Raw genomic sequence first — 26,971 nt, 5'->3', positions numbered from 1 at the left:
GAGCCACAATTAAACTTTCACTCTCTCTTTCATTTCCTCTCTTTTGTCTACCCTATCTCACTAATTAACTACCAACCCTCACCTCTACCCTTTCTTTCTACCAGCCACTCTGATTCTTTCTAGACCACTCACTCACTCTCACTTGACCAATTTACCTTCTCCCCTTTCCCGTTAACTGAAGTTACATACGTTTCCTTCCAATTCCTGAAATTATGTGAGGTTATGAGCCAATCAATGGTCATGAAACCCTCTGCTGGTTGATGGCAGACGCTGAGACATCCTCCTGTTTAACAGGGAGTCCAGATGCCAAGATACTCTCCTGGGTAGCAGAGGGTTCAGTTGTTGACACATAAACCTGGGTGGTAGCAGAGGGCTCAGATACCGAGACACTCTGCTGATTAGCAGACGATTCAGACACTGAAACATATTGCTGGTTGGCAGAAGACCGAGACACTGAAATAGTCTGTTGGTTGGTGTCATTAGCAGGCTCAGACACCAAGACATTCTGTTGATTAGTGGTGGTGGTGGTGGTGGAAGTGGTGGTGGTGGTGGAGGGCTGGAGTACTGAAACATTATTTTGGTTGGCAGATGTCTCAAGCACCGAGCTGCAAAGCTCTGTTGTCCATGTTTCTGAGCCATTCAATAAGGTTGAATCTTGTGAACCAATCACGGTAAATGTCGGTGCTTCAATGGCTGGTGTAGGGGTTAGTGAGAGTGATGTGTTTGTAGTGGCTGTCGTTGCAACGACTGCAACTGCAGCTGTGGTAGATGTTTTCGTTATCTGAGTTGTCTTGATCCCTGCCAGGTTCAAAAGTGCATCTGCACCCTCGGCAATTTTCTTCTTCTCATCTTCATCGAGAATGGGCAACCGCTTCTTACTGCGGTGTTGTCTGTTAATGAATTTGTCCCTAGCTTCATTAGCATTTTTACCTGACTGCGGAACGAAAGGAAATCCTTCTTTTGTGACAGTCTTTGTTGCAGAGTCGATGCTTGGGCTTGCAGTTGTCATACTGACAACAGACGTAATAACTGATGTGTTTGAAGACACTGCTTGCTGAGAGCCATTAGCCTGGTGTGGGCGGTTCCCAGTGTCCTCTTCGCTGAAGCTCTCTTCTTCATCAAAATCACTGTGGTAGCTGTCAAAGTCACTGTAGGCATCCTCATCATCTTCACCTTCATCTGGTTCAGGGCCAAAGTCGTACTCATCATCGATAGAAGAGCTGGATACATCATAGCTGTCGTCGTCTGTTGCTTGAGTTGATGTGGCACTGTAGTTGTGATCCTCACTCGGGCTGCTGGTACATACAATTGGGCCAGCTTGCTTTTTGCGAACAGGACCATATGGAGCACCTCTGCAAAAAAAAATAAACAAATAAATAAAAAATTTTTTTAAATGAAATAGAATAATTCAAACCGTTGAAGATAAAACAATAACTATTAGAGAGCTATAATTCATAGGAAGAGAAAGACAGTATGAGCATGTGTGTGTGTGCACGTGCACGTATGCACATATACACACACAGACACACATACATATACACAAGCATCTGGCCTAGTGGTTAGGGTGTTGGACTCATGATTGTAAGACTGGGGTTTTCATTCTTGAGCCGGGCAATGCATTGTGTTCTTCAACAAAAGACTTCATTTCATGTTGCTCCAGTTCACTCAGCTGGGAAAAGTGAGTAATTAAGTGATAGACTGACATCCAGGGGAAGGATATATACACAACAGAAACTGGGAAATTGGTCCTATGAGTCTATATGACTCTAGAGAGAGAGAGAGAGAGAGAGAGAGAGAGAGAGAGAGAGAGAGACAGACAGACAGACAGACAGACAGACAGAGAGAGAAAGAGAGTGTGTGTGTGTGTGTGTGTTTGTGCGTGCACTTTATTTCACAATTTCAATGTATGAGCATCCATCTTGTTCAGCCAAGTGATTGAATTAGTCTGTAAAATGGCTGAATATTCCAGACATTTGAGACAGAAGCACCATGACAGTGTGACCAGATAAGAACTTTAAATTACAGGTACAGACCATTCAACATGCTTCTACAGTTTCAATCCACCCACTTTCACTCACAAGGCTTGGGTCAACTGAGGGCTAAAGTAAAGATGCCTTGGTCAAGATGTCATACATAACACGCACTGGTGCTGGTACCATGTAAAACGCACTGGTGTTAGCCACAAGTTAAAAGCATTGGAGTGGGTGCTGGTGCCACGTAAAAAGCATCCAGTACACTCTGTAAAGTGGTTGGTGTTAGGAAGGGCATCCAGCTGTAGAAACTAAGCCAAAACAGACTAAGGAACCTGGTCTTGGCCCTTGGCCTTGCCTGCTCTTGTCAAGCCATCCGACCCATGCCAGTATGGAAAATGTATGTTAAATGATGATGTTAAAGATGACATAGGTGCTCAAATATTTCAGTAATTTTCTAAAGAATTAAACACAGAGCACAAATATCTAAAAGGTGGTACGTGCTATAAAATACAAGGTACAAGGGGATGCTACAAGAAAATAAACCAGAGTGCAAAATAAGGAATTTGTTTTGTTTTTCTTTGAAAAACATGCAAAAGCGATGTTTGCAAATCACCATTTGCTGCAGGGTGCTACTGAGGCAAAACAAAAATCTCCCAATCATTCGTGATATTACAGAAGCAAGAGTTAAGTGCCAACCTAACGGAGTCTTGTGGACTCCATAGATTTAAAAGGTAAATACATTCTTGTTTATTTCCTTCACTGTTGTTGCAAGACAATTCCTAAATAATGCAAGATCAACAGCATTGTGGCTATGCAGCAGAGCACTGAACACTTGGACCAATACATCGTGGGCCTTTATTTTTCTGTCAGAAGGTATCTGCCAGAGTTCTTTAATAAATAATTTAGTCAATTTGTAATACTGCTGTCTTTTTTGTCTTCACATCTATGTTACTTTTTCATTAAGAAGATAAACCCATCCATTTTATAGTCCTCTTGATCACTGTAGAGGAGCTGCTTAAGATTATCTAATTAACATAAACTTCATCAAATGTCAATGTAGAGGAAGAAGAAAAACAAACTTACAAAAAAAAAAATGAAAAAATTCAGATAAGAGAGAGGAAATGGTAAGCTGTTGGATCATGATGAAGAGATAACATGGTTTTCAATTTAAAATCCGGTGTGGTTCACAAAATAGATGTAAAACCTGAACTATAATATTCAGTAAAGCATTTACAAAGATATATCTTTAAAAAAACAAAAAGTGGGAGGATAATGCTCATCTACGAAGTAGTAACCATGGCAACAGACACAAAAAACTTACCTTTGTTTTCTTTTCAGTTTCAAACGAGTATTATTTTCACCTGAGTTCTCCACATCTCCAGATCGTCTGGAATTTTCTACAAGAATAACAAGAAATTAGAAATGACTTTAGAAAGAAACCAAAGATTTATTAAATTATATATATATATATATATATATATATATATATAAATGAGAGGAAAAAATGATAAAGTAACAGATTTCTCGCTTTTAAATCATGAATTTCAATTTTGTTAAAAAAGTTCCGATCTAAGTCACGTTCTCTACTTCCTTCCACTTGAACAGAAATTAGGCAACAGCATGTTGTGATAATGAGTCAACCATCCTTTAAACATAAAAAATATATATCAAAGGTAAATGATAGCCATGACTTCAAAATGGTTTCAGACATATGGCTTAGGGAAGTAGGATTTTATTGAAGTTCTCACACAATTTCTTTCCTGTTGAGGCTCACCCACCTCCATGTTAATATAAGTAAATGAGCTTCCTTTGGTTTCAATGACTAATATTCCAGTTGTTTGAGCAAATGAGCTGCTTACAAATTAACAATAATAGCAGTAATTGCTTCAAATTTTGTCACAAGGCCAGCAATTTTAGTGGGGAAGGTTGTTAGCCAATACAATCAACCCCAGTATTTAAATGATCATGTTATTTTATCGATCTCAAAGGGATGAGAGACATAGTTGCACTTGGTGAAATTTGTTTACTACTAGATTACCAATGACCCGTTGGGTTATCAACAATTCAAGGTATCCGAAAAAACGCGCATCTCAGGAACCCATAGTCCAATTTACGCATCACTTGTTTTATTGCGTTTGTATTCACATTACAATGGTACCTTACTTTCAGAGTATCTTCCCACTATGTGCCAGTTTAGTGATTTCTAAAGGCGTTCACAGTAAAGAGTAATAACTCCAAGTTTCACTGCTTAAATTTGTGGAAGCAAACCCCAAAAAACCACATTTCTTGAGAATCCGTGGTCCAATTTACATGAAACTTGTTTTATTCTACTTGTATTCATATTTCAGAGCTACCTTACTTAGAGAGTACTTTCCCATTATGCACCAGTTTGGCAATATTAAATTACAGACAAGTACACACACAAATAATAACTGAGTTTTAGTAGTATATAGATTAAGAGCATCAGATAGAAAGTATTACAATATCTAGTTATATTGTTTAAAAGGCTGAGTTTGAATCCCTTCAAGAGTTAAAGAAATAAGAGCTAGTTAAATATATAATCAACAGCTCATGCACACTACCAAAATTCAGGTACTAATATTAGGATTCTACAGCATATAAATTCTGAGTTCAAATCCCACTAAGACTGACTTGACTATTTATTTTTTATATATATACTCTTTTACTTGTTTCAGTCATTTTGACTGTGGCAATGCTGGAGCACCACCTTTAGTTAAGAAAATCGACCCCAGGACTTATTCTTTGTAAGCCTAGTACTTATTCTATCGGTCTCTTTTTGCCGAACCGCTAAGTTACGGGGATGTAAACACACTAGCATCAGTTGTCAAGTGATGTTGGGGGGACAAACACAGACACACAAACATATACACACACATACATATATATATATATATATATACATATATACGACGGGCTTCTTTCAGTTTCCATCTACCAAATCCACTCACAAGGCTTTGGTCGGCCCGAGGCTATAGTAGAAGACACTTGCCCAAAGTGCCACGCAGTGGGACTGAACCCAGAACCATGTGGTTGGTAAGGAAGCTGCTTACCACACAGCCACTCCTGCGCATATATGGACATTTATTTTTTACATATAAATAACGATAAAGCAACAGTCAAGTAAAGAGGTCCACATAATCAAATACAACTAAATTTCTGGCCTTGTAACTATTTTAGAAATTAGTATTATTATAGGAGATTATTATTTAAACAAAGGTTCTCAACCCATTTTGGTCAAAGGCCCCCTTTTGGCCCTTGGAGTCACAAATACCCCCACCCAACCTAGAATATAGTTTTATTTTTCAATATACTACTTATTTTGATAGCAGCAGATAATGATTAGAAAATAAAGGACGTCGTTTTACATATGCATTTGTACGCAGTCCGGAGTACAGATGTGTAAATTGAAATGGAAAAAAAAAAAAAAACGGAATAATGAATCGAAAGTTTATTTCCATCACGCAACGCTTATGAGATCAAGATGTTGTCTATCGAAAGAGTGCTCTTTGGTACAAGAGAGCCCCTTTGCTCCAAAATGCTTCCCTCGAGTTCCATATGGCTCCCCCATTGAAAAATTTTGATTTAAAACAACTCTTCTGAATTTTCAGTGGGCTCTTTTTCAGCTTGTGAAAGTTGATGGTTGGAATGTGAGAAGTTAGGGTGAGGGTCAGGATAGGTTTTTCTGGGTGTAATGGTGGAGGATGGTATGAGGGGATGGTTGGGGGTGTGATGGATATGGCTGAGGTGTGAGAGGGATGGCTGGGGTGTGAGGGGAATGGCTGGGGTGTGAGGGTTGATGGTTGGGGTGTGAGGGTTGATGGTTGGGGTGTGGGGGTTGATGGTTGGGTGTGAGGGTTGATGGTTGGGGTGTGAGGGTTGATGGTTGGGGCTTGAGGGTTGATGGTTGGGGCTTGAGGGTTGATGGTTGGGGCTTGAGGGTTGATGGTTGGGGCGTGAGGGTTGATGGTTGGGGCTTGAGGGTTGATGGTTGGGGCGTGAGGGTTGATGGTTGGGGCGTGAGGGTTGATGGTTGGGGCGTGAGGGTTGATGGTTGGGGCGTGAGGGTTGATGGTTGGGGCGTGAGGGTTGATGGTTGGGGCGTGAGGGTTGATGGTTGGGGCGTGAGGGTTGATGGTTGGGGCGTGAGGGTTGATGGTTGGGGCGTGAGGGTTGATGGTTGGGGCGTGAGGGTTGATGGTTGGGGCGTGAGGGTTGATGGTTGGGGCGTGAGGGTTGATGGTTGGTGCGTGAGGGTTGATGGTTGGGGCGTGAGGGTTGATGGTTGGGGCGTGAGGGTTGATGGTTGGGGCTTGAGGGTTGATGGTTGGGGTGTGAGGGTTGATGGTTGGGGCGTGAGGGTTGATGGTTGGGGCATGAGGGTTGATGGTTGGGGCGTGAGGGTTGATGGTTGGGGTGTGAGGGTTGATGGTTGGGGTGTGAGGGTTGATGGTTGGGGTGTGAGGGTTGATGGTTGGGGTGTGGGGGTTGATGGTTGGGGGTGTGGGTTGATGGTTGGGGCATGAGGGTTGATGGTTGGGGCGTGAGGGTTGATGGTTGGGGCGTGAGGGTTGATGGTTGGGGCGTGGGGGTTGATGGTTGGGGTGTGAGGGTTGATGGTTGGGGTGTGAGGGTTGATGGTTGGGGTGTGAGGGTTGATGGTTGGGGTGTGAGGGTTGATGGTTGGGGCGTGAGGGTTGATGGTTGGGGCTTGAGGGTTGATGGTTGGGGTGTGGGGGTTGATGGTTGGGGTGTGAGGGTTGATGGTTGGGGTGTGAGGGTTGATGGTTGGGGTGTGAGGGTTGATGGTTGGGGCGTGAGGGTTGATGGTTGGGGTGTGGGGGTTGATGGTTGGGGTGTGAGGGTTGATGGTTGGGGTGTGAGGGTTGATGGTTGGGGTGTGAGGGTTGATGGTTGGGGTGTGAGGGTTGATGGTTGGGGTGTGAGGGTTGATGGTTGGGGTGTGAAGGTTGATGGTTGGGGTGTGAGGGTTGATGGTTGGGGGGTGAGGGTTGATGGTTGGGGTGTGAGGGTTGATGGTTGGGGTGTGAGGGTTGATGGTTGGGGTGTGAGGGTTGATGGTTGGGGTGTGAGGGTTGATGGTTGGGGTGTGGGGGTTGATGGTTGGGGAGTGAGGGTTGATGGTTGGGGCGTGAGGGTTCATGGTTGGGGCGTGAGGGTTGATGGTTGGGGCATGAGGGTTGATGGTTGGGGTGTGGGGGTTGATGGTTGGGGTGTGAGGGTTGATGGTTGGGGTGTGAGGGTTGATGGTTGGGGTGTGAAGGTTGATGGTTGGGGTGTGAAGGTTGATGGTTGGGGCGTGAGGGTTGATGGTTGAGGTGTGAGGGTTGATGGTTGGTGTGTGAAGGTTGATGGTTGGGGGGTGAGGGTTGATGGTTGGGGTGTGAGGGTTGATGGTTGGGGTGTGAGGGTTGATGGTTGGGGTGTGGGGGTTGATGGTTGGGGTGTGAGGGTTGATGGTTGGGGTGTGAGGGTTGATGGTTGGGGTGTGAAGGTTGATGGTTGGGGTGTGAAGGTTGATGGTTGGGGCGTGAGGGTTGATGGTTGGGGTGTGAGGGTTGATGGTTGGGGTGTGAGGGTTGATGGTTGGGGTCTGAGGGTCGATGGTTGAAGTGTGAGAAGTTAGGGTGAGGGTCAGGATAGATGATTGGACTGTGTGTGTGCGTATATATGTGTGTCATTTCTTTACTGCCCACAAGGCGCTACACACAGAGGGGACAAACAAGGACAGACAAACGTATTAAGTCGATTATATTGGCCCCAGTGCGTAGCTGGTACTTATTTAATCAACCCTTAAAGAATGAAAGGCAAAATCAACCTCAGCGGAATTTGAACTCAGAACGTAGCAGCAGACGAAATACCGCTAAGCATTTCGCCCGGCGTGCTAACGTTTCTGCCAGTTCGCTCGCCTTTGTGTATATGTGTATAGATGTGTGTGTGAATGTTAGTTCTTGCTAAGTTGTGGCACCTGCTGAAATGGTACTTGTTGAGTTTTTACTTGTTGGGTTGCAGTGTTCTCGTTAGCAAGTTGGTACAGAAACAATTCCTGTTATTTAAATTACTAAAGAAGGGATGTGTGTGTGTGTGTGTGTGTGTGTGTGTGTGTGTGTTTTGTAGGCCCTCACAGACTGTTGTGATGATAGGCAGCCCAAAACATTTTTGTAGGAAAACCTTCAGCAAGGAGAGAACTGGGAATGTGATGGTCTCTGGTAAACTCCACTACAGGCACCCAAAGATCTGGTGGCAGTGGTGGTGGTGGTGGTGGTGGTGGCAGTGGTAGCAGGAATAATGTCTTTAAATCTTTTACATTATTTGATGTATACTACTTTCTAATAAAAATATCTTTCATCCCATGGAAAAGGAGGAAGAGGAAGGAGAGGAGGAGGAGGGTTAGTAAAATTACTATAGTGAGTGCAATGGGACTGATTTTTATGAATCATACCCTCGCACTGATATAAAAATAAACTCTGTGCCTAGTTAAAAAAAAAACTCAACATCGGATTATATATATATATCTATATTAAAAAAAAATAAAATTCAAAGACTGAATTTCTGAACACCATTAATTCATTTTCTAATCAATAGTATCATTTGCGACTCAAATTCAACCCCAGATAATATAATTGTTGAGGAATATTGATTCCACTATTTGCTCTTTGCATCTGAGTGGTTCACAAAATCTATAACCATGAAAATTTCACCAGCATAAAGAATGCCCATGCAGATCGCTTGACTTGATGGAACCCCCCCCCCCCCCACTTTCCAGACTATTGACTACAGATGTTGTCAGCATGTCTTGTCTTTAATAGTTTCTGTTATAGATTTATTACGAACTCTCAGTTACCATGACCTTGTGGTTTATTACTAAAGGACCAAGAGAACACATGCTATGAATAAAATATGTATGGGTAGCGAATCAGCAAATTCATTAAGTGCTGGATGGATTGCTTCGCAGTATTAGTTCCGGCTCTCTACATCCTAAGTCCAAATCCTGTCACTGTCAACTTTGTTTTTTTATCATTTAGGAATCAATAAATAAAACACCGATCTTAGAGAGAGACAGATAGAGAGCATGAGAGAGGGGGAGGTTTTCCATTCAATAAAAACTGTCATTAACTGAGCATAAAGGCTCATAATTTATATATATATATATATATATATATATATATATATATATATATATATATATAATGTATACAAAATATTGACATTGACTTCAAAGTTTCACTAAAACAGGTTTCTCAATCATTTACAAATCAATAAATGAAATACCAATCCAGAGACAGAAAGACAGATGTTTTTCATTGGATAAAAACAACCACCATTAACTAAGCATAGGGACTCATTACATAATTAATATATATATATATATATATATATATATATATATATATATATATATATAGCAATAAGAAAATGGAGGGGAATATGTGGTATTCATCAACTTGCAGACATTGTATTATGTCAATTTACCTGTATATTTTTCAACTAAGAGGACAATAAAACAATATACAAACACATGTGACATATTATATCATATCAGTAATTAAAAAGGACATCTAGTGACCGAAGATGGGACAATGTCTTACAGCTGTTTCAGTTTATCTATATAACTCCATTAAGCTGAAGTAATTGATAGATGAAATCAGACTACCCATGACCCATTAGGTCACCAAAAAAGTCTGAGTTTCCCGGCAATGGAGTTTTGTTTTGTGGGGTTTTTTCTTCTTTTCTTTTCCAACTTATTTCACATGCTTTCAATGTGACAATGTGGCATCGAAATCACGCAAAATGGCTCCTTTCACTAGAAAAGGAAAGATTTGGCTGCTATTTCTTGCACACCCTACTACCATGTAACAGGTATTTCGGGTCCTTTATCGCAAGTAGCTGTTACATGGTAGCAGGACATGCTAAAAATAGCAACCAAATCTTTGGAGGTGAGATAGGTTGAATGCACCCAGAAAAAAACCTATCGGAAAAAAATTGTTTCACACCAAGGTTACAAACAGGTCTTTTACAAAATATTCACCATATTTTTAAAGTCATTTTCACTTTAAAATAATTTAAAATATTGTCTGTTTAAAGAAAGCTAAAATATAAATATTTATTGTACAAACAACTTACATTTTTGAAATCACATTCACTTAAAAATATTTCTAAATGATTAAAATATTGTTTTTGAAAATAGAAACATTTACTGTAAAAAACAAAAATCGTATTTTTTCTTTGCCAAGTCATTGTGCCTAATCGAAAGGTAAGAATTTCTTCACTTTCAGGATTAAGCTATTTCCGGAATATTTTCCCTTTATGCACCGTTTTGTATATTTATACCCAAAAAATCCCAACTATCTTCATAACCATTTGTCCGATTTATACAAAATTTGCTTTATTCTGTTCATATTAACATTTTACATTTCAAGGGCAACTGGGTAACATTGCAAGCAAGCAAGATGCACACCGACTTTAATGTATTATTTATTTATATATATATATATATATATATATATATATATATATATATATATATATACATATATATATATACTCTTAACTCTCTCTTTTACTTGTTTCAGTCATTTGACTGCAGCCATGCTGGAGCACCGCCTTTAGTCAAGCAATTCGACCCCAGGACTTATTCTTTGTAAGCCTAGTACTTATTCTATCGGTCTCTTTTTGCCGAACCGCTAAGTTACGGGGACATAAACACACCAACATCGGCTGTCAAGTGATGTTGGCAAAACACACACACACACATATATATATATATATATATACACACACACACACACATATACGACGGGCTTCTTTCAGTGTCCGTCTACCAAATCCACTCACAAGGCTTTGGTCGGCCCGAGGCTATAGTAGAAAACACTTGTCCAGAGTGTCATGCAATAGGACTGAACCAGAAACCATGTGGTTGGGAAGCAAGCTTCTTACCACACAGCCACTCCTGCACCTATTAATTGAAAAAAAGTCCAGCTAAACAGTGATTTGTGCGAAGTTGCAGAATGAAATACTGGCCTCAAAAACACGTAAGAGACAGCATCAGGAAAAGTATTTGTCTGTAAAATACAGCAATAACAAACACCATTCCACCCATGCCAGCATGGTTAAAGAATGAACATAAAAACATAAAAGCAATGATGATGAATGATCGGTTACTTATATACATAAATCTGGTCTTTGTTCAAAGGGTTATGTTTTTTTTATTGGTCTTTGAAGTACTTACGTTTATTAAGTCCTTTCATAGACATCAAGGTATATGCCACATCATGGATGTCAGAATCTGTAAAACATAAATAATAAAAGTAAAACGACAGTGATAATATTAACAAAATAACTACAAATTTACTTATACTATTACTACTACTACTACTACTAATAATAATAATAATAATAATAATAATAATAATAATAATCCTCTCTACTATAGGCACAAGGCCTGAAATTTTGGGGGAGGGAACTAGCTGATTGCATCAACCTGTGTTTCACTGGTACTTAATTTATTGACCCCAAAAGGACGAAAGGCAAAGTTGACAACGGCAGAATTTGCACTCAGAACATAGCGATGGATGAAATACCACTAAGCATTTTGTCCAGCATGCTAACAATTCTGCCAGCTCACCGCCTTAATAATAATAATAATAATAATAATAATAATAATAATAATAATAATAATAATAATAATAATAATAATCCCTTCTACTATCAGCACAGGGCCTGGATTTTGTGGGGAGGGGGACTATTGATTACATCAACCCATGTTTCGCTGGTACTTAATTTATCAACCCCAAAAGGATGAAACGTAAAGTCGACACTAGCAGAATTTCAACTCAGAATATAGCAGCAGACGAAATACCACTAAGCATTTTGTCCAGCGTGCTGACGATTTGGCCGGCTCATCACCTTAATAATAATAATAATCTCAACTGGTGTTTGTTTTCATCAGCCCTGAAAGGATGAACAGCTGAGTTGGACTTCAGCAGAATCTGAACTCAGACACGAAGATGGACAAAATGCATTTTGTCTCGCAAGCTGATAATTCTGCCAGCCGTTGTCTTCATATTATTATTATTATCATTATTAAGTTGCAAAACTGGAAGCGTGGATGGTACCACTCTCAGTGTAGACCTGTAAGTTGGAAGAAAGAAAGTGCAGTGGGTTCTCATCCTTGGTACCCGGGGTGATTTCGGATGGTAGGGTTCCTTGATTATCCCTAGAGATCCTCTTGGATCAGGGGGAACCCATTACAATCACTTCTTTCTTTTTTCCCCCCTCTTTTTCTAGTTTCATATAAAACCCATGCACACACGCACACATTGGGCTTCTTTCAGTCTACCAAACTCACTCACATGGCTTTGGTTGGTCGAGGGCCATAATAATAGAAGACACTTGCCCAAGGCATCACACAGTGGGACTGAACCTGAAACCATATGGTTGGGAAGTAAACTTCTTAACCACACTACTATGCCAGTACCAAGCAATCTACATCACTCTGATTTTACCTAATTATCGTTAAGAACACACACATTTATGGACTACTCAACTTCTTGCATGCTAATTCAATGAGCATGTAGTTCATTTGATCAAACAGCTGAATACACATCAGTGAAACCGACAAAGATTCATTTACTTCATTACTATCTTCATATGGAATTTCAGTAAACTTAAAGCATGATTCTATCACTACCTTTCTCTGTATCTCCAAAATGTATCACATACAGATAGAGAGAGATCAAGAACTAACTAAGTATATTTTATAATGATATTCGTGCAGGCACAAACGTTTAAATTGTTTATTTGATTGAACAGTAGATTGGTTTCAGTAATGAGATATTTAGTTTTTCATTTTGCTGTGTGTGCACGTGCGTGCATGCATGTGTGTGTGTGTGTGTGTGTTTTTAATTTCATTTTTCCTTTCTAAATATTAAATTTATAATTAACTTTTGTTCAGCCCTATATCAGCCCTGATTAAAAGTATTCCTGTTTTGGCCAGCCTCTCTTTTTATGTATATATCTAGAACTTGAAGCCTGGGATCGCACCAAGTGGTGGCATTCCACCATCATCAGAACCAAAATCTTAGAAGCCACCAGTAGAGAAATGGAAGAAATCAAATGACAGGGAAGAGAGACTTGACAAAATCAACCTCATCCTCCACCAGCATTACCACGCAGTGAATGCCATCAACTCTACTATGCAAGAATTGGTCTACAGAGTCATCAATGCCATCACCATAAAGGAAAGCATTCAGCAAAAAAGCTAAATCCTCAGATACAAGATAAATCCAACAATGATGAGAACTACACAATTCAATGCAGTCTCCTTGTTGTAAGAGAGTGTGGTAGATGTGATGGGAAGGAAAAATTGCTTGCTATTTTTATCAGGTTATGAAACAACTTAGAGACACCCTCAATTTATTAGCTTAGTTGCAAATAAATCTCCAGTGATGCCTCTACTAGCTGACTACTAATGAGACTCACTTTCATCATTTCATATTCACTAAAATTCAATCAAATCTACACATATGTTATTTACACAACTCTACCACTACTTTCCTTTCATCATTCTTTATACATTACTATTCAACTGTTTCTTAATTCAGTATCTTCACTCATGTATCGTATTCCTTTCAATTTAGTCAGCATCTAAAACTCTCTCATTCATTCACTCACTCACTCACCCAGTTATAATAATGCATGATAGTTAGACTCACCTGTATCACAGCCAGACTGAGCTAACCTTTTGCTTAAAAATGGGAAGAGATCTGGAAGAAACAAAAAGATATTTTTTCAAATTTAAAAACTTAAACGGATTTATTTACACGTCAATATCATTGCCATTATCAATCAACATCATTTTTACCACAACCATTCTAAGAATACTTTCATTACCATTTCATCATCATTGATTTTACATCCATTATTTCTACTAACAAAGGTTGGCCTAGCTTGCAGTACAGTAGTGTTTTACACATCCTCACTAAATGTTTGCAGCACAATTACTATGACAACACTGCTCTTTCAATGCAGTTCAATTCTTTTCTTTCTTAGTGACGTTAATGCTTCAAAATGTGTTGGAATTTCACACCTAGACATCCTCTATATCAACTTCTCCAATGGCACAGACAGATGCATTTATGAAGGACACCAGTGCTGAAGAAATTACTTTCCTGTTCCAGAACGTTCTCACTTCCTTTTCTCTCTCTTTTAATTGTTCATTCTCAATAAATCCAAAAGGAAATTATGATAAATGTTAGTTTTACATGAGTCCATCTCTACATCAGTGGTCCTCAACTGGGCTTCCAAAAGACCCTTGATTGTCCTTTATGTGTAATGAGTTGCTTACACAAAATATTTTAATTACTAAGACAATTTCTAATAATATTTAATTATAAAAATACAGTAGGGTCTTTTTTTTATATACATATAGAGTGACTATACACTTGCACACATATACAATACACTCATAAAGAGCCCCTTCGGTCATGATTGCACCTAGAAAGTTCCCTTCTGAGACAAGTCTGTGCAAGGTTGTTTATGGAAGACCAGCAGTTACACATGCATACCAGCCTCCCCACCCCACGCCACCGGTGTTATCCAAGGGTAAGTTAAAATCTGATATGGCTTGGCACCAGGGACATCACTACTTATTTCTACAGCTGAGTGAACTAGAGCAACATGAAGTAAAGCATCTTGCTCAAGAACACAACACAGCCCAGTCCAGGAATCGAACTCACTGCCTCCTGATTGTGACCCCAATGCTCTAACCACTGAGCCATACATACAAATACACATAAAGCAATTACAACATGGAAGAGACCTGTATGAGCCATTCAAAAACACACAAAAACTTGTCTTCACTGAAACATTTATTATTTGGTGTCAAAATTTTCATTGTGCTTAACTGCATCCCCGACGCAAACCAGTTGTAATGGAACTGAGCCAATGGCTAGGACACAGCTGTTGTGATGAAAACTTTGGCACTAAATAATAAACATTTAATTAACATTAACAGTTTTTGTGTGCTTTTGAATGGATAACAATGTTTTCCATGCTTTAGTTCCAACACACGATTTCAGATGAACTCACTTGCTAAACAGGTACATCTTTACAAATATATATATATATATATATATATATATATATATAAACACACATACATGCACAACCATCCAAATTGAGGGAATGGTGTAGGTAAAATCCAGATTACATATGTTTCCTAGCTAGCAGATCTTCTGATGTAGTAATTACTTCAACAAGGGGTGCTCAGCTATCTGCTCATTGAGCTAAAGATACCTTAATTATATGAAGATTACATTGTCGTTAAGGAATCCCAAATTAAAATCATATCTTCAGTAAGTTAACTTGGGATTTCTTAATGACAATGTAATCTTCGTATAATTAAGGTGTCTTCTGCCTGATGAGTAGGTAGCCGTGGACCCTTCATTAAGTAACTATTACATCAGAGTATTTGCTGGCTAGGAAACATATGTAGCCTGGATTTTACCTGCTCCACTACCTTGATTTGCATTAAGATTTTTTTTTAAATTTTATTTTAAACATTTTAAAACAGACAGGTCTCTTATCATAAAATAGAGATTGGTATTGCCAGGGTTAAAGAAAACCATCAAAGTGCAAACAATTTTTCCATTAACTCTAATTAGATTAAGATTAATCTCTTCTTTGTAAACTGATCTTAATCTTTTGTTTAATTAATGGAGTCATCATCATCATCATCATCGTTGATGATGATGATGATGATGATGACCCCATTAATTAAAATGTTTTAATGTTGTTAAAAATAGACATAGCAAAGCATAGTAATGTGGTTAAGAAGTGTACTTGGAAATTGACATACTTCTAAGTTGGATCATACTGTATGAAACTTGAGCAACAGTTTTCTATAGCTTCAGTACACATCAAGCTTCCCCAGTGAAATTGAGTTGTGGTGAAACCAATGCTAGATTCTACCATTCTTGAAGGGTAGCACTTAATCTTTCACTTGGCATAACACTAATGGTCCTTATTTGACTATATATATATATATATATATATATATATATATATATATATATATATATATATATATATATATATATAGCAGAGTCCACTTTGTTGCCAGCATCTAATCCTGATCTCTAGCCTATTGATGGATGTGTTGCTTGCTACTACAGTGACCCATAACTTACAGAGTCTTTCTCCTTTTCTCAGAGATGAATGAAATAAATAATTCCTTACTTGAACAATAAGGATATCCAGCTGTAAAACAATTGTGTCAATAATGTGTACTCATCTAACCCATGCTAACATATGGAGAAGAAGAAAAAATGGATGCAAAACAAATGAAGGAAATATAAACATTGATCTTTTTATGCATGCATGAGTGTGGTGGTTTATTTGTTAGTGTAACTGATCTTACAGCTGGATGCCTTCACTGCTGCAAACAACTCAACTGTCAAATAAGACCTCCTCACTCTTTTTACCTGGTGTGTGTGCATGTGAAGTAGTAAGTCAAGCGAAGACAAGACAAAGACAGTTAAGTGCCTTGCTCTCAGATCCAACACAATGAACATATCAAGTCCTAAACTTGTGACAATGTGGCTAATAGTCCAGCACCTTCAAAACTGCTGCACATCACAATCTAAAAGACAAATTATTTCTCTCATAACTGTTATTATGATATAGTAAAATCCATCTGCCTGTCTGTGACATAACTTCAGGCTTGGTTTACAATCCTCACTCTCTCTTTCGTTCTCTCCCCATGCAATGAATACACTCAGACACACAAACATATTTATATATATATATATATATCAACAAAATTGCTTAAGACATTAAGCTATCATTTGTGAAAATAAAAAAATTTCTTTTTTTAAAAAGAGTAATGGAAAGAAAAACTAAAGAATATTCATTTTCCTATGTTAAATTTGAATATGTTACTTTCTTTACAATACAACTAACGTTTACATATGGTCGGTTGTATGATGTTCTCAGTAGAGCTGGAGGGGGGGAATCCATCAGAGAAAAAGATCTTTGCTGGTCAAAGTCAGTTTACCCATACCAAGGGGATCTCACAGGCATCCCAATCCTGAAAATGTTAAATTCACTAAAAATATTGTATACACAGACATCAACTGTCAAAATTTCCTGTCTGTTGTTTGTTGTATACAGTGCTGTATATAGATATTTATATACATTTGAAAGAATCTATTTCTGCATGCTGTTAGTGTTTACTACCCCCAGTGCACTTGCAGCATATGAAATCTACCTTCTCTGTTAGCCTGTCTTTGATCTCACTACATTTTTTGCATCATCACCATCATTGTTTAATGTCTGCCTTCCATGCTGGCAAGGGTTGGACAGTACGACATGAAACAGGCCAGCTGAGAACTGTCCAGACCCTAATTGTCTGTTGTTGCATGGTTTCTATGGCTGGATACCATTCCATTCCTAACACCAACCACTTAACAGAGTGCGCCAGGTGCTTTTTACATGCCACCAGCATGGAGATCTATGTCCATAGAATTATACATGTTCACCTTACGAAATTCCCTGTTGGTTGTTTTTTGTATATAATATATATTTTTATCTATTGAAGGTTTCTTTTATTTCAATATTGCTTTCCCATCTTTTACTTAATCTTTTGTTGAATATATATATATCTATATTTCAATGAAACAAAGTATCACTTATTCTGGGCATAAAACAATACGTCATGCACTAGTTAAAATAGAAAGAACTTGCACACTTACGAGAAAGTGAAAGGCTGTTAGGGCTAAATTTGGGGGCTAGTGGCACAGGTTTCACATTGCTGCAATGAGAAAAATTAAAACAATGTTAGTTATAAAAGCATAAAAAAAAATAACCGACAAAAAGGAAAAAGTGTTAATTATTACTTCTAATATAGACATGAAAGGGAGGGAATAATTAATAAGAATGACAACAATCCTTCCCCCGGACTGTCACTAGTACTTATTTTATTGACTGCAGAAGGATGAAAGTTAATGTTCCCTGACTGAGACCATATTTGAACCCAGAATGTGAAGAAATACACAGAATTAAATCTTGCAAGCATTTTGTCAAAAAAACAACAATAATCATTTGTAATGCATTTACAAGGCCTACAATTTTGAGAGAAAGGGTTGGCCAATTAAGTTGATGACAGTAAGTAACTACAGTTGCTTTAATTAGGGTCTTCAACACTCAATGTCCATGTCACACTGCCATGCAGGAATGCACTTTGCACACAAACACATACAACCTACACTTGACCTTGAGGGATAAGCCCTTTCCTGCCAGCAGAAGTAATAGTGCTCTGAACATTGACTAGGCCATTCTTATTCAAGTTACCACATTTTTAGAATAATCACCTCCACTGCTAATTTGGTTAACCAAGGAGCAAGATCTATCAACTACTACTAGGGAGCTGTCTGGGTATTTCAGAAACTCTATTATTGCATACTCTTAGTGTTTACTACCCCAGTGCACCTGTTGCATATGAGCCTACCTTTTTTGTAAGCTTACCTTTGACCCCTCTACATCTTTTGTACGTTCATTTGACTACACAGGTACACCATGCAGAATTTCTACCTGCTCCTTTACTGATGGAAAAGCTTGGCCATTTCCCTGATGTTATAAGTGTTCTGTCATTCTTCCTATTTACAAAAACTGTCGTTTTCACTAAGTTTATTTTAAGGCCCTTCAATTCCAGATTTTGCGCTTCCCTATCTGAAATTTCAGTTTCAAACTTCAGAATTTGCTACAAGAGCTAAGTGTAGAGTATACAAAAGTTCCCAAGGGGAACCAATTTTAAATCATTTTATAATGCTTGAAGGATTATAACTAAGGGGGCTGAGAACTGGGTCCTGATGTCCCCTCACCTGCACACTAAATTCATTGTTGAACACTCTTTCATACATAGTTTGTATGGCCTTCACAAGCCATTCACCTATTTCTAGCAACCAGTAAATCGATCAATTAATTGCAGTCCTTGACGAGTACTCATGCATTCCACACATATTAATCTTCAGACTTATATCTATGTAAACACCAACATTAGTTTGTCTTTTATTAATCTGTCTTTATCACACTGCTAATTGTGTCAGACTTGATAAACACCTTCTTCCTCATTAATTCTATACAATCCTGTTGTTGATTAGCTCTAAGTCATCTCCCATCAAGAAAATCAAGCATCAAAAGTAATTCAACCATAAGAATCTTGCATCCCCGCCACCCCCAGATAATACCGAGACCTAGGTTAACAAAGGCAGAAAATTTATCGTCTTTTTATCCCAGGAAGAGAATATCTAGTACTCCATTATCCAATGTGTCATTTTTTTTTAAAGATGATAAGGTTTGCATCAATGAAGATTTGACTGCTATTTCTAGCAGACCAAGTGACAACATAAGGGTTCCCTCCACACACTTATGGTAAACAGGTAGGCTGTCAAAAGCCACATACCTGAAACACTTCGGAAATGTGAGAAGAGGGTGGAGATGGGGGGGGGGATATATAACATGAGAATGATACTGTTGAGAAAGGTGGTGGTGGTGATGGCGCTACTGTTTCTTAGCTGTGACATACTCAATTGTACTATATGTGCCAACTCCATTTTCAATGAAGATAATGAGGTCACTGACAACAGCATTAATTGATGCTGCCATTTGTAGTTTGTCAACTTCATTAGGATCATCCTTAACAGCAGCAGCAGCATTTATAGTGGAACAGTTAATTAGTGACAGTATATTGTTCTTGTTCAACCCGAGGTCAAGAACTGTTTGATTGGGCCTATGATCAGTGGCATTCCAGCCATGACTCTCTGGTCTGTTTTTTTTTGTTTTTTTTAAAGAGAATGCATTATCTAACAGGCAACGTGTCCTTCAATCTATTAAGATAAAAGAGTGTAAATTAAAGAAGATTTGGGTACTACAAGATGTAGCAACTATACAAAGCACTCTTCTTGACTTGGTGTTGTAGTAGTAGTAGCAGTAGTAACAGTTGTTGACTGGTAATCAACAAGGTTTGCTTTCTCTATTGTCAATAGTATCAACAACACAGATTACAATGGAAGTGACAAAATGAGGAGGTGGAGAAAGAAGAGGTCGTCTAATTCATTAACCAGCAAGAAAGTCTTCTAATTTGTTAATTGGCAAAGAGGTTTCTAACCTGTTAATCAGTGTTCAATTGTTTCTGTGATTTCACCTTAAACAACTAAAAACTTCCACACAGGCGCAGGAGTGGCTGTGTGGTAAGTAGCATGCTTACGATCCACATGGTTCCGGGTTCAGTCCCACTGCGTGGCACCTTGGGGCAAGTGTCTTCTACTATAGCCTTCTGCCGACCAAAGCCTTGTGAGTGGATTTGGTGGACGGAAACTGAAAGAAGCCCTTCATACATGTGTGTGTGTGTGTGTGTGTGTGTGTGTGTGTGTGTGTGTGTGTGTGAGTGTGTGTGTGTGTGTGTGTTTGCCACCCACCCCACCCCCATCGCTTGACAACCGATGCTGGTGTGTTTACGTCCCCGTAACTTAGCGGTTCGGCAAAAGAGACCGACAATAAATACTAGGCTTACAAAGAATAAGTCCTGGGGTTGATTAGCTCGACTAAAAAGGTAAGTGCTCCAGCATGGCCACAGTCAAATGACTGAAAAAAGTAAAAGAGTAGAAGAGTATCTAAATATCAATACAACAACCAGTACCAACAGCACACAAAACAGCATCAACACTACCTTAATGTGTGTGCATGCATGCATATATGTGTACTTTAATATCAAACAGTGAGAATGAGTGCTTAATGCTATATTGGTGGATGAATATTCCTTATTTGTGGGTCAACAAGGCTACCAATGGTTTCATGTAGAGAGGAATCTTTCAACAGGTGTAGCTTTTTGTGTAATCTCATCCAAAATGGAGATGAGTACCAATATTCCCATGTCGCAGGCTTGATAATTGTTAAGAGATTCATCTTTACATGAAACCATTAGTAGTTGCATTAACACATAAATAAAATACACACACACATGCATACATATATGAATGATATATGTGAGAGCAGGGCTGTTAATCAATATGTCTCCCACAGAAAACAAAGACTGAGTCACTGAAAGCTTTCTGCAAACAAAAGAGCTTTGTTATAATTATAAGCTGTGAGCTATATAGAACACCACAGCTTTAACCCTTAAGCATTCAAGTGCAATGCTTATTTATTTATTCATGTTGTTTTGAATTAATCATGCATTGTCTTGCAGCATTGAGATTTCAGTGATGTGATTGTTTATTTTTAGAATGGCATTGTAAGGTAAGCGTGAAAGGCTGGATCCATTCAGTTTAAATGCAAAATAGGTAGGATATTTTGGGCTGGATATAGCTGGTTTAAATGCTAAAGGGTGAAGCCCAGAAATCTCATGTTACTTATATATGTTACAACAATGTGTTTCAGTTTATTTTGGCTGTAAAATCCTACCTGCTCACATACCTCAGCTTCAGTCATAGCTGCCCATGCTAGGATCAAATGGATTGCTGTTTCCTCCCCTTCCCCACAGATGTGGAACGCTTGTTTCAAGACAAATGCTTCTTAGCATGAATTATTACTGCATTCTGTTCTATTTTGACCTAGCTGCCATAAACATTGCCTAAAATGTTCATTTCCTTGTAAATGTCTAAATTTGGTTTCCTATATGAGACAAAAGTGAAAAACAACAGCCTATTAAATGTGGCCATGCTGTAGCACCACCTTGAGAAATTGTAGTTGGAAAAATTGAACCCAGGATTTATTTTTTTTAAAGCCTAGTACTTATTCTATCAGTCTCTTTTGCTGAACCACTATGTAATTGGAATATGGGCAGCAGGTTGAACAAGTGCACCTGTACAGTCATTTGTTTATATGTCCTAGTCTTTTTTATGCAAGTATGAGCTACATAAGTATATTATCGAGGCATTGTTTTAAAACTGGATACCCTTCCTGTTGATAACCCCTATCTGTTTTTTCAAGTGAAGGATATCAAATTCCACACATGCTCGAAGATGCAAAGCCAGTAGATAACCAACTGACAAGGAAATGACAACAATGACACCAGCCGTCACAAAGCAATTTGGGGGGAAGCACAAATAATAACAAACACACAGATGCACATGCATCACATATAAACATTACATATCTTACATAAAATCAAAAATCAGTTCATGGAAAGTGATTTTTGGGGGGAGATGTGGCAGTTAACTTTTGCAGGTTAAGCAATTTCATAAATACTTCTGTATTAAGGGCAAAGTTAGCGGTGATGAAGGTGGAAGAGTTATGTAAAGAGAAGAGCAAGGAAGAAACAGCTTGATGCGTAGGAGACTAATGAAGAGATGTAAAAGGAGAGCAGTGAGAAGGGAAGAAGACAGTAAAAAACAACTTTCTTGTATTGGATTTATACACAAACTAAGAAGAACTGTAGAAGTCAAAATGACATCCATCACAGACAGGAATTTCAGAGCAGAAGAAGCCACACAACAGAGATGGTGTGTGTGTGTGTGTGTGTGTGTGTGTGTGGCTACTTTTAGATTAAAAAAAAAGTATTCCAACTATATGATGAAAATAGGAAAAGCTCTTTGATAAAAACAGGGGAAGCTTTTGAAATGTGTGATAAAAAAAAAGTTAATGTGTGTGTTGTGCATGCACCTTTTAAGAGAGAGAGAGAGAGAGACAGTGTGTGTGTGTGTGTGTGATAGACAGAAAGTGAATATGTCACCATACTCAAATAGTGAAGTCAGTCTGTCTTTGTAAGCCATTGCAGTATTTTTCAATATGTGTGTGTGTAAACACACCATTTCAAAAGATGTATACAAGTAATTACAAATGCATACTCCTTTGAGAGAATGTGCATGTTGCTGGGCACTTGCACATGAATGATGCATGTGTGTATGTACGCAGATATACATTTGGGTGTTTTTAAATATTTTGAATGCATTAATCCAAAGCGAAATTATACACACACAGGTATGTGAATGATGCATTTACTGCATGTATGTGCATTTACATTGCACACGTACATACCCTTCATATATACTGAATGACTGCTGGGTAGGTAGGAAATTACAAACTGCACCACAAAGCCTGTATATGTGTGTTTGGTGCACAACACGCAATGAGAAATCCCGAAAGTTAACCAAAAAAATACGTTACACTTGAAGGAGACAAAAATATAATAATGTAGTGAACAACAATATAACAAATAATAAGAAATGAATAGCTACAAATTTTGAATACTATAAAATAAAATGATATACATCAATATAAAATACAATATGAAAATAAGAATAAAAAATAACATGCAATAATATAAAATTCAACGTAGAATACAATAAATTGAAACACAAAGTAGAATACAATAAAACAAAATTGGAATATGGTAAAATAAATAGGATATGAGGAGAGGAAATGAAATAAACAAAGTTGGTGAATATGATTTAAGAAACAAACAATTCTTTGTTTTCAAATGTTGTATTCTCTTGCATATTGTTATAATGACTTGTGAGTGTGTTTGTGTAAGACAGGAGGGATATTATCTGACAAAGCAGAAATGGTAATCTCCAGCAGAGAACAGCAAGAACAAGAATACTGCAAGATAGCTTAAAGAAAATAATTAAAAAGTCAAATTCTTCAGTAAATGAAAAGTCACTGAATTAAGGTCAAACATCTTTGTTTATATTTATTTCATGTCGCCGTTGAAGAATAACATTGTTAGTTACTGGTTTCCAGCAAACCAACCACTGGTTCATTGCATTTCTGATGGTGAGAGTGACAAAAGAGTGTCTGTAATTCACTGCAGAACAAATATCACAAAGAACTGTTGGAACGGCACCAGTTTTTTAGTATTTTTGGTGATGCCTCCATCCATCCATTCATCCTTCACCAGCAATGTTGCCTCCAATTTTTTTTTATGTGGGTGTGCACAAAGATTTGCTTGTGCGCAAAATACATCTTTCTTTGCAAAATATGTATGCATCCATGTGAGCAGCCATCTTCAATTAAAAGAATTTGGTTTCATCATATAAAAACCTTGTTTGTCTGTGCCAGCTTCTACCTGTGTCTTCTAATTTTTGTGTTTATGTACAATTTGTATAAGGTGTGTGCACAATTGCACAGATTAGAAGGATAATTGTTCACCAACATACATTAGTGAAAAATATACATGTACATATAAGTGTGATTATGCGATAAAACACTTGCTTCTCAACCACATGGTTCCAGGTTCAGTCCCACTGCATAGCACCTTGTACTTTAATCTGCTTTGAGTTCCACTGTTAAAACCAAATTATTTCATGTCACTCAAAGTTTCTAAATTCTTACAACATAAACATACACTCACACTTCCACGTATATGAAAGGATTGATGATAATATATTTACAAAGTACTCAACGCATAAAGTATGGTGTGTGTATTTTATTAGAAACTGGAGATTCTTAAATCATAACTCTGGGTTTCATGTTGTCAATTTTTTAAACAACTGAAGTAGGGAACCAACCTCAATATTTCAGCAAAAGGCAGTGAGCTGACAGAATCCTTGGCATGCCAGGAAATGCGTAATAGTATTTTGTCCCTTTTTTTGTTCTGAGCTCAAATTCCACCAAGGTCAACTTTGCTTTCCATCATTTCAGAGTTGATAAAATAAGTACCAATTGAGCATTGAAGCTGACATAATCAACAAAACCTATCCCATGAACTTATTGGCCTTGAGTGAAAATGTGAAACCAATATTTCAGCAAAATTATTCACAACAATATGTAGCAAGTCTACACTTTGATTTGAATCTGCGACTTGTTTTTGATTGGGAAATTCTTTGTAAAGCAACAAGAATTTTGGCAGAGTGAGTAATCACATCAGTAAAATTCTAGCCAATAAAAGCATATGCAAATAACTACCAGATTTGAGTTATGATGTCACCACAGATCTGTCCAATCAGATAGGAAGAGAAAGGCAGACAGAAGATAGGGAAGAGAACAGCGGATGGGTACAGTCAGGCATTAAATTAAACAATGTTCAAATTCACCTGTTATTTGACAACCAGAATAGTCGACATAAAGAGTCAACAACAAAAATGACTGAAACTGCTACTAACTGAAGAATGTTATTACAGCAGAGGACACTTGCATTCATTCACTCATGCAGCCACACATATCTATAGAACCTGTTCAACCAAGCCTCTCCATGAAAAGAACATTCTGTCATTCCTACACTGGACTGATTATTCCAATACAATCTCTCAAAAACATGATGAATTGAAAACAAAAGACTTCTCTCATCCATACATATCTTATTGCAACCCTGGTTTAACATCAAATACAAAGAGATTTGATAGGTTGCCAGATGTAAAAAAACTTTGGGAATGAATCACACATTCATCTATTCATGTATAAGAGAACATTTTAGGTTTTGTTTTTTTTCTTTTTTTTATAGCTTTAGTATCATATGTACAAACTACACATAACAAAGACATCAGCTATTGTGAATGAAAATTTTGTGTTGATGAATAAATTAATGTTGCCCTTTACATTCACTCCCCGTGTCTCCTCTCACTCATCATCACATCATTCTTTGTTGAAAAAAATTCAAACATACACAAGTACACATCAAGTTTTATGATATATAATGGAATACTACCAACATCAGTTGGTGTCTATATAATTCCTGCTTGATACATATCCATAGAAAAGATGTAATAAAATTGCTCTTTTACAAAACTTCTCAAGCAAACTGCTTTTAGTATTAAAGCAGGAATATATAAGAGAACTTATGATAAACATTATTTTGCATGCTTATTTAGCCAGTAATTGAAACAAATAATAAAAGTAATATGTATTTTAATAATTAAAATATTAACAAAGTATTCTTTCACTACATATACTATTTTGAATAGAATATTTTTGGGAAGCCCATATAAACAAAAGTATTTCTTATAATGAGAATTATCTACCCTTTCTTGCACTTCTATTTCGAAAACAGTTTTACAGGCAGAATCTGTAATAGAATTGTAATAAAATTTGGTTGAGCACTGTAAACTCATGGTTAGTTCTCAATGAACAGAGCTTATAACATCTCTTATAATTCATGGTTGCAGCCATCTGCATCTCACTAAACGGTCACCAATAGGCCAACAAAGGAACTTAACCTGTTAGCAATAGCGGATGAATAGTCTTTCAAATTACAACATACTGTCTCCAAAGAAAAAGGGGATGCTGGTTAATGTGATATTGGATGTACAATATTTGAAGAAAGAAAAGAGGGGGGGGCTGTACAGATTTTATGGCTATTTAATCAAGATTGATCTGAGGTTCAACAGCAACTAGTAAGCTATGGTGTTATAGTACTCAAGCTTGATAAAAAAAATTCACTGGTGTAGGTGTGTGTGTGTCATTCGGTCATTTGTGTTATGTTTATCTATCTATCTTAGGATGAGATGATCAAATATATTTACACATTACTGTTTTAAAACAGATGCTGCTAACCCTTACCTATTTTTCAAGAAAGGAGTTGTTGTTGTTGTTGTTGTTGTTGTTGTTGTTATTATTATTATTATTATTATTATTGAGCTCGCGAGCTGGCAGAGCCATTACCATATCTGGCAAAAATGCACAGCGACATTTTGTCTGTCTTCATGCTCTGAGTTCAAATTTTGTGAAGTCCCCCCTCCCTTCAGCCTTTTGGTTAATAAAAAAAAGTGCCAGCTGAGCACTAGGGTTGATGTACTCAACTTAACCTCTCTCCTGAACTTGCTGGCATTGTGCTAAAACCTGAGAGCTCTTGTTATTACTAAAACGGTTAGCTGGCAGAACCATTAGCTTGCCAGGTAAAATGCTGCTAAGCATTTTGTCAGTCTTTGCATTCTGAGTTCAAATCCCTTCGAAGTCAACTTTGCCTTTCATTCTTTCAGCATCAATGAAGTAAATACAAGTTGTACACTGGGGTCAATATAATC

The 26,971-nt window shown here is 37.8% G+C and overlaps 1 protein-coding gene across 4 annotated transcripts in view; it reads right to left on the bottom strand.

Moving 5' to 3' along the window:
• Positions 1-26,971, bottom strand: part of LOC106879200 (uncharacterized) — a 374,932-nt gene that overhangs the window by 396 nt on the left and 347,565 nt on the right. For all 4 annotated transcript variants that reach the window (XM_089349772.1, XM_052966714.2, XM_089349774.1 and 1 more), the window contains 5 exons: positions 17,765-17,823; positions 13,727-13,777; positions 11,242-11,298; positions 3,295-3,370; positions 1-1,352 (listed from right to left, as the gene is read on the bottom strand). The exon at positions 1-1,352 is cut by the window's left edge and continues 396 nt beyond it. In XM_089349772.1, the coding sequence (XP_089205898.1) occupies positions 239-1,352; positions 3,295-3,370; positions 11,242-11,298; positions 13,727-13,777; positions 17,765-17,823 (1,357 nt within the window). In that variant the 3' untranslated portion in view covers positions 1-238. The remainder of the gene's footprint in view (positions 1,353-3,294; positions 3,371-11,241; positions 11,299-13,726; positions 13,778-17,764; positions 17,824-26,971) is intronic.

This window comes from Octopus bimaculoides, chromosome 3, assembly GCF_046866305.1.
Source record: "Octopus bimaculoides isolate indiv1 chromosome 3, ASM4686630v1, whole genome shotgun sequence".
NCBI lineage: Eukaryota > Metazoa > Mollusca > Cephalopoda > Octopoda > Octopodidae > Octopus > Octopus bimaculoides.
Note: the sequence above shows the minus strand (reverse complement) of the source record. Positions and strands in the feature narration are given on the sequence as shown.